At 29.4% G+C, this 9,224-nt stretch overlaps 1 protein-coding gene across 2 annotated transcripts; it reads left to right on the forward strand.

Annotated features, from left to right (window-relative positions):
- Positions 1–520: 520 nt before the first annotated feature.
- LOC130663344 (ras-related protein Rab-3) lies at positions 521–5,247 on the forward strand. 2 transcript variants are annotated; one of them, XM_057462514.1, is made up of 4 exons: positions 521–758; positions 3,066–3,287; positions 3,496–3,786; positions 5,049–5,247. In XM_057462514.1, exons 2-4 carry the CDS (start codon positions 3,066–3,068, stop codon positions 5,202–5,204), a joined length of 669 nt encoding a protein of 222 aa, XP_057318497.1. In that variant the 5' UTR covers positions 521–758; the 3' UTR covers positions 5,205–5,247. The 2 variants fall into 2 exon arrangements, with proteins under 2 accessions (XP_057318497.1, XP_057318496.1); XM_057462513.1 differs by lacking the exon at positions 521–758 and adding an exon at positions 2,426–2,614.
- The last annotated feature ends 3,977 nt before the right edge of the window (positions 5,248–9,224 follow it).

A 9,224-nucleotide genomic window follows, 5' to 3' on the forward strand; every position in this document is an offset into this window, starting at 1 on the left:
GCGTGTCTGACCATTAATAACTTTATCTACTAATAAAATAAAATGACTCAAAATTAATTAATATTTAAATTCCATTAAAATAAATATCGAATGAGCATTGTATCGATACAATAAAAATCTTCATTAAAAAAACTAATAAATAAATAAATAAACAAATAGTTCCGGTGCAAATATCAACATCCAGTTCCTGCACTATCGCAAATAATTTACAGAGTTTTCAAAGGCCATAAAAAAGGGATGAGATAAAAAGCGGCAGTAAAATAATAAATAAATAAATAAATAAATAAATAAATAAATAAATAAAGTGTAATAAAAATGAATTTGTCGGTGGCGGCAATTCAACAAGTTGCATCGTCCAGTGTCGTCTGACGCATGTGACGTTATATCTATAAATGATTGACGTCGGGTTTGAGCTGTTGGTTGATAAGAGCGCGGTCGGGGGGGTTACAAACGCAGGCGCATACTCGCGATACCGGGATTGGTCTCGGGCGGGGGTTTCTCTTGGAAATGGTCGATATTTTAGCTGTAGCGTTCGCTACAGTGGTGCGACGACGCTTTAGTGAGACCAGTTGGCTTACCATTTAACCAACTTTATATAAATTATTTAGATTACTATTAAAACGTTATTTTTTTAAACCATTTATTACGTTACTATTTAACGAGTATTTTTTTAAATAAATTGCGTAAATCGTGTGTTGTATTTTCAAATAAACAAGTGTGTGGTTACCAAGAACACCTTCGACGAGTATCTGTGACAGGTGCGAGTTCTATTGGATTCACTTCTCTCTCACTCCCTTACTCTTGTCTATATATCAGTATATATATATACATATATATTGTAGCCTGAGATACGTCGCCTATAACCGCCGACGAGTGCGCTCACTATCATCTACGTCATCCTCATGGTGGTCGTTAAAAAATTACCCATTTTTTTTAGCAAAATTAAATTCTTTATGAAAAATTAATTAATTAACTGGGTTTTACTACAGCCACTTTATTTATTTGAGTACCAGGGGATTGATTTTAGTGAGTAAATTGTACCGAGATGGAAGAGAGGCCCTGCCTTTTCCTTTATCGATTTTCCACTCGCCCAACTGGCACAATACAACATCAGTCCTCAAGGTTTTCTCCCTTTTTTTCATTACTGGGTCGTTACTGTGACCGAATTATTATTTATTTTAATTATATTTATATTATTTATATTGTTATTGTTTATTATTACTATTGTCATGTGTACTGTTCATTTAACTTCTTTGATTTTTATTGCCATTTTCTACTAGTTTTTATCGCAAATGTTAAACACGCCGCGATAACTTACCGCTTCCGTTCGAGTTTATTATTTTTAGTTTACTTTCTATTCTTAATTGTTTTATTTTTTTTTTTACCGACTGATAGATTTCTGTTCTAGTCACATTTAATTGGGTCAATAGCTGGTGAATAACAAATTTTTTTTTCATATTTCAGTAATTAAATATGTACTCCGATAATATAATTCTCTGGAGATATCCTATTGGTCTAATTATTTAAGACCAAGTACTCACTAGATTAATTATCAGTTAATTAAAAATTAAAAAAAATACAAAGTATATTTTTAAACTGATAATAATTGGAGTAAAAAAATATGTGACTAGAAAAGAAGTTACTGCATAAAATATAATATGTTCTTCAGTCGATCCATTGATTTAAGTTCTGAAATAAAAATAAAAGAGGTTGATGTAGGAGCGATATAAAACGGAGCGAAATATAGGCTCTGAGGTCGAGTTAGATATGAACATGGTATAAATCGGGCAGTGTGTCACGCAGAGAGGAAAACTATTGTCCTTTTCAAGTCGCAAGGTGTAAAGGAACCAACGGAGCATGAAGCTTCAAATGAAAGACAAAAAAAAAAAAAAGGAAAAGAAATTTGGTATTTTTCTGAGTCAACCCTCCATATGACCTCGGACTTTCTCTGCCTCCACTTGTCTCGTGTCATTTAAATTCACCCCTCGCTGTTTCCGAAAGGTCTTTTGTTGTTTTCGGCGGCACTTAAATTCCTCGGTCTCTTCCATCATAAATTTATCATATAAATAAATAAATATATACATATATAGTCAAAAGTTGTAAGTAGAAAATATTATAAATTGACCAAGTTATCGTACAACATGTGGTCCAGTACACCTGGACACACATTCACAGTCGTCTAGTCACGTGACCGAACTAATTGTACTTGATAAACTGCCGAGTACGAGGTCTGATAACAAACGCCAACAAAAACACAACCAAGAATAAGTATTTACAAGTCTACAATACATACAATAGGCACGTCGACGTGGAATTAAATGTCTGATAATTTTTTTTTCCTCAAAACCGGCCACTTAGTCGTTTATTTTTGTTACGATGCTCGATCTGGCGAAACAGTCTCTAATAATTTAGTCGTGAAAAAAATAATTTGATTTATTTGAACAAAATAACCGACTAGTTTTTGTTAAACCGTGAATTCAAAATGTGGTTCGCTGGAAATAGAAGTAAAAGTGTTAAAAAAAATGAAACTTTGAGAAACTCAGTTTTTGAACTGCGGTCGCGAATGGCGCGAATGATTTCCATCGTTGAAATTACATCGCCGGATTATAATCCGGTACCGGAATCCCCTCTTACTTCATTCAATTACTTTAATACCTATTTTATTCAAATTAGTCTTATTAACTTACAAATATTATTAGTTTTATTTAACAAGATTAAATTTTTAGTTAAATAAAAAGATAATTATGAATTTATTATTCATGACAGCTGTCATTAGTGAATATTAATTTTACATAATGGCTTTAAATTTAATTATTATTTGTGAAATGTCAATATTTGAGTCTTTTTTTTTGTAATTGTGTGGTCTGTATAAATAGACCAAATAAATTTAACAATAGAAAATATGACTAAATATGAATATCGATGAATTAACAGATAAATTTAAATTAGTTCAATATTTATGTAATGAAATTGGCCAAATATAAATAAATGAGAGATGTGAATTAAAATTTGATCATTTGGATTGATTTAATAATTTATAATTAATTGATTATTATTAATTACAGATGGCAGGTCAGGATCCAAAGTGGCAGAAAGATGCCGCGGATCAAAATTTTGATTACATGTTCAAATTGCTAATTATTGGTAATTCTTCGGTGGGAAAAACGTCATTTCTATTCAGATACGCTGATGATTCTTTTACGTCTGCGTTCGTCTCGACTGTCGGGATTGACTTTAAAGTCAAAACTGTGTTCAGACATGACAAAAGGGTCAAGTTACAAATCTGGGTCAGTAGACATATTTTTATGTTGTATTTGATCAAAAGTTTAATAGTTTATATTTTACTTTTTGCTCGGCTTATTTACTTCAAAGTCCAATAAAATTATTTAAATACTTTTAATGGCTTGTATTGAATCGGAAATCGATAGATGTGTGTATGTGTGTTCTATGTGAAGGTCGTTTGATTAACATCTAGATTTAATTTAAACACCACAGGACACTGCTGGACAGGAGAGATATAGAACCATTACGACGGCCTATTACAGAGGAGCGATGGGATTTATTCTCATGTACGACATAACTAACGAAGAATCATTTAACTCAGTGCAAGATTGGATCACGCAGATTAAAACTTACTCGTGGGATAATGCTCAGGTTATTCTAGTCGGTAATAAGTGCGACATGGAGGATGAAAGGGTGGTCAGTTTCGAGAGAGGTAAGCAGTTGGCCGAACAATTGGGGGTACAGTTTTTCGAAACTTCCGCAAAAGAAAATATTAATGTTAAGGTAATTATTACTATTATTATAATGATTACTTTTTTTTTACTTTGTACAGCAATACAAGTTATTGATGAATGGTAAAATCATACGGTTTTGTGGTTTTTTAAATTGACAAGTTTGCAGACGTCAGAATTTTAATTACACAGTGACCTATTTAGGTGACTAAAGAGATTTTTGTTCTATTTAATGCATTCGTAAATTTCTGAGCTGGGATAAAGTGAAAGGCAAAATTTAATAACACAATTCATTTCGTTTATTACATGGAGAAATTAATCTTGTTGGAATTACTATGCTGTCATAGTAAAGGACCATATTGGCCACCTGCGGAAATTGAAATAAACGCATGTGAAAATTAATTGAAAATTTTACTGGCCATAGTCATTTTGTTTTTTAAAGTTATCAAATTTCAATAAAAAATTATTTTTTATCAGGTAAGAGACCCAGTACCTGAGGGAACTAGTACCCGATCACTCATGTAATTGTATATAAATATTTGCTAAATTTTACTTAATATAGATATACAAATTCATGGAATAATCGAGTACTAGTTCCTTGATCGGGTACTAGGTCTCTTACCTGATAAAAAATAATTTTCTATTGAAATTTGATGATTTTAAAAAATAAAAATTATAATAAATTTGAAAAGTATGGAAAATGTATTTTCCTGATGCTACATACGATAAATTATATATTTTCCACTTATATTCAAAGTAAATATGTAAGATGAATTTCTACTGACATTAAAAAAAAATTTTATTTTATTTTCAAGCAAAGGATGCCTCCAAAAAATTTTATAAATATATTCATGTGAAAAATTTATGCAACATACATGTGACATTTACTTGTTTTTTTTTCAAAAATATATTAATAAATATGGTTTATATATGTCAACATAGATATTATCGTATTCATGTAAACATATATACAAAATTTATTCAACATTTTTTTCGCGTACACGTAAGACATTTATTCGTCGCATACATATTTTCCTGCGGGAAATGTATGATGTTAATAAAAAATTGACTTTTCATGCTAAAAAAAAATTGCAATTTTTTTCCCCAAAATTATTAATTAAAAATTAAAACAATTTTTCGGGCACTCCATTCTTCCCACTTATGTTTGAATTAAAAAATCCATTCATCTTATCAACATATTGCTGTAATTAGTAATTTATTGTTTATAAGTAAATAATTTATTGATGTGTTACATAATTACAGGCATAAAAAGACATGATTAATAATAAATATTATAATTGTATGACGTTCTAGGCGGTGTTTGAACAACTGGTAGACATAATATGCGACAAAATGAGCGAGTCTCTCGACAATGATCCAGCATTGATGGCAGGCGGTGGCGGACAAGCGAAAGGACAGAAATTAACCGATCAACCAGCAAATCCTTCGAATCCCAACTGCAACTGCTAAAGACCTAACTAAAATAAATTAAAATTCTATATAAATATATATAAATATATATATAAAAAAAATAATAATAATAAACCGATAAAATAAATGCAGAATAAATAAAATAATAATAAAATAAAACTAATAATTTAAATTTGAATATGAAGATCACGGCGGTTGTGTTTAAAATGTTAGTTAGACTTTATTTTATTTGTTCAAGCCGTAAATTATTTAATCACTGGTTGTTTGGCACTCGTAATGTGGTGACTCGTTATTTAGTTAGAGAATTTATGAGATGATTAATTCAAATTACCTGAGACATTTTAAATCCGCACTGAGTTTATCCTTCAATGCGATTCCGCGGCTAACGTTCACTTACCTTGTTACTATTTATTATTAATTATTATTATATATTATATTAAAATAGTCGTGTACCATCACGAAGACTCCCAACGCCCAGATTATTGATTATATTTTCAGAGTAGAATATTCTTCTCGCCTTATTTTTTTTTTCTTTTTTTTATAAGTTACCTATTTAGTTTGTCAATATCACGGCGTGATATATTACAAGCACAAGGCAATACGTGCGTCTGTATAATTTATTTTACGCCCGTGCTCGCTCGATCATTTTTTATCGTAAAAATAACAATTGCGCTGGTACAAGTATTTTATTTATTAACAAATATTGACTGGACATTTTCACTATTTACTTTAGATTAAGGGGGGAAAGGGGTCTGACACAAAAAAAAGAGCACATTTTTGTGATTTTTTTTTTCAGAGTGCATTCTTTATTAATATTTTTAAAATATGTGACCTTATTAAGCATCATTCCAAGAATAGTCTGCTAAATTTTCATTAAAAAATATTGAAAAATGAGCCAGTGGTAGTGGGGAGAGACGAGTCACTTAAAAAAAAAAAGTCTCTATGCTGTAGGCAGGATCTCATGACTGCTTTACCTGAAATAAAAAAAGTGAAATGAGTTATTCTGCCTACAGCATAGAGACTTTTTTTTAAGGTGACTCGTCTCTCCCCACTACCACTGGCTTATTTTTCAATATTTTTTTATGAAAATTTAGCAGAACATTCTTGGAATGATGCTTAATAATGTCACAAATTTTGAGAATTTTAATAAAGAAGGTACTCTGAAAAAAAAAAAATTACAAAAATATCCTCTTTCTTTTGTATCTCAGACTCCTTTCCCCCCTTAACAAAAAAAAATTTCTCTTTGATGATCTGTAATTTTTTTATTAAAAAAACACAAGAATGTCAATTAAATATTAAGCAGAAATGAAAATTTTTTTTACTTGGACCGATGTAAAGTTATTTGTACCAGGCACCTTGCCCGCTGTATATATTTATTATTGATATGATTATTATTATAGCTAATGTTTTACTAATTTAATTAATTAATTAATTAACTAGTTTAAATTATTATTATTATTGAACTCTATAAACGAATTGTATTGTACTCGTTAATAAGTTACTGGGACCTATTCTAGAAGTAGAATAGGAAAACACAAAAATTATAAGAGTAAGAAAAAAAAACTAGCCTGCGTCACTGAAATTAAATAAACTATTTATTTAATAAAAACTGAAAATTACTATAAAAAATACAATAAAAAGAAATGTTTAAATATAAAGATATACTATATGTGTATGTGAAAAAATGTAGCGCAATATATCGAAATAATTGATATGAATATGCGGAAAATATTAAAAAAAAAAAAAACTCTCTTAGTACTTTATAATATATATTTTTCAGCCTTTTTTATTTTAGTTCAGTGGCGTATTCAACGTCGTCATTACAGAAATTGCATACTCTGCGTTTATGAGCTGTATACGTCAAAGATACTTTTCACCAAAAAAAAAAAAAAAACTAGATAAAGTGAACACGAATAGCCGAGAGAAGAGAAGTGTAGACAAGAGAAGAGAAGAGAAGCCAAGTGAATATTATTAATTGAGTGCTATGTTTAAAGAATGCATTATTATTATTATTACTATTATTAATAATGATGATAATAAAAAATATTACTATTAATTTTTTGGTGGCGGACAATTGTATGTATGTATTGTATCGTATGTAATAATGCCTAATGTTAATTATGGTTGCGTAACAACATATCCGCGGACAAAATATCCGCAGACAAAATAACCACCTGACAAAATATCCGCGGAAATAATATCCGATGAATAAAATATCTACAGACAGAATATCCTGAAAATGAACATACCAAAGATATGAATTCATCAGATCAAAATTTTCATAGTTAAAATAACAGTAGAAGAAAATTAATAAAATCATATTTTGTAAACATTTATCATTTAATTCATTAAATACTTCATGCGAAAATATATATGATTGATACATATATAAATAGGTGTGAAACATAGCGCTCTTTTTTCACGAATTTTTGGTGAATAATATATATAATTTTTATCGACAAATATTTAATCAATTTAATTTTTTTACGGATATTTTGTCTACAGATTTTTTGTCCGCGTATGTTTTGTCTGATAGATATTTCGTTGCACGGATATTTTATCGCGGATATTTTGTCCACGGATATCTAAGCGTGTCACCTTAATTATGGTAAAATAGGTACATGCATAAATATGTTAAGAGCGATTTCGGTAGCTGGGGGTGGAAAATAAGATTTATGAAAAGATATCACTTTTAAAAAAATGAGAACCATTGAAATCAACTAACGTATAAATAAAATAAATAAATAAATGAACAAAAAAAAAAAATGATTATTTTAAATGTAGATGGTGTCAGTTGTGCGACTGTATTATTTTTCTGATGCGTACGTGCATGCACAGACTGAAAAAAAAAAAAAAAAAAAAATTATGAAGTTGATTGACAAAAATGAATAAATAAATTAATAATAAATAACAATAATTAAAAAAAAATTATTGGCGGTCTGTTGTTACTATAAACGTAGAAATGTGTAAAAATGTAGCAGATGCATATACATATATATATACGTATATATGTGGCTCGATTTGAAATGGAGTAAAGTTATAATTTACAAAAAAAGTTTCCTCGTTATTATTTAATTGTAATCCCTGCTTATTTTATATCCTATTAGCATAAAAGTTGGGTACTTGTGAAAGTATTAAGAGTAGAAGGAAATAGGAAGATAAATTATGTTATAAGTACTATAAAACTCTTATCATTTATGTTGACTGGAAAATATGGAAAATTTTTTATAGCTCTTATTTCTTCTTTGTACCTGCTGTAGGTAATTTAACCTGAGGGCCATTTATTTTTTTTTATGGAAAATTCATTTAATATTCTGTGCGCATATTCAGTTCTGTCAAAGGATTTAATGCAGTTTATTTTAAATTGAATACTCTTTTTAGGTAATTGTAATATAGGCCTTTAATAATTTTAAATTATGAACGTTAATGGAGTACTTTGATTACATGTTTTGATATTGAAGTCACTGGTTCAAAAAATAAATCACACGGTAATTTATTTATCCAACCAATTCAAATATACGTAAAGCGAAATTTCTAGGAATAGGTACTGTTTATGTATATGATGTCTATACCCTGGTGGAAATTTTTCGGACTTTTCTCTGAATAACTCTGAGAAACTCTTTAGAACTTTGAAAGTGTCTTTAGAACTGACTTTTTCAGAGAAAATTTCGAAAAATTTCCGCCGGGGTAATGTATAGAAACAAGTTTAACAAACCCATTGCAGGAACAAAATCCGAAATCAAAATGAAAGCTATTTTTATATTGTAGGTTTCATTTTTTCATAGGATTGGAATGGTTTCTATAATGTAGACTGTAAAAAATTGCAAGTAAATACGAATTTTATTTGAATCCCAATTCACTTCGTCACTCGGAGTTTCGGAGTTTAAAAAAAAATCACTTTGCATACGGAGTAAATAGGGAGTTTGTTTTTGAGCTGAGTGATTTCGGAGTGATCTGGATTTTGTTCAAATCCACATTCACTCCGATTCGGAGTTTTAATATTAAAAAAAATTCCTGTTAGGAGTGAATTTTACTCCGAGCTGAATTTTCAATATTAAA

Source organism: Microplitis mediator, chromosome 2, assembly GCF_029852145.1.
Source record: "Microplitis mediator isolate UGA2020A chromosome 2, iyMicMedi2.1, whole genome shotgun sequence".
In the NCBI taxonomy this organism is placed as follows: domain Eukaryota; kingdom Metazoa; phylum Arthropoda; class Insecta; order Hymenoptera; family Braconidae; genus Microplitis; species Microplitis mediator.

Bases quoted from the DNA above. Each gene is read 5' to 3' on its own strand.
- LOC130663344 (XM_057462513.1), top strand. From the start codon at position 2,483: ATGTGGTTCGCTGGAAATAGAAGTAAAAGTGTTAAAAAAAATGAAACT. The intron at 3,288-3,495 runs GTCAGTAGACAT...TAAACACCACAG, and splicing joins GGGTCAAGTTACAAATCTGG to GACACTGCTGGACAGGAGAG. The intron at 3,787-5,048 runs GTAATTATTACT...ATGACGTTCTAG, and splicing joins AAGAAAATATTAATGTTAAG to GCGGTGTTTGAACAACTGGT.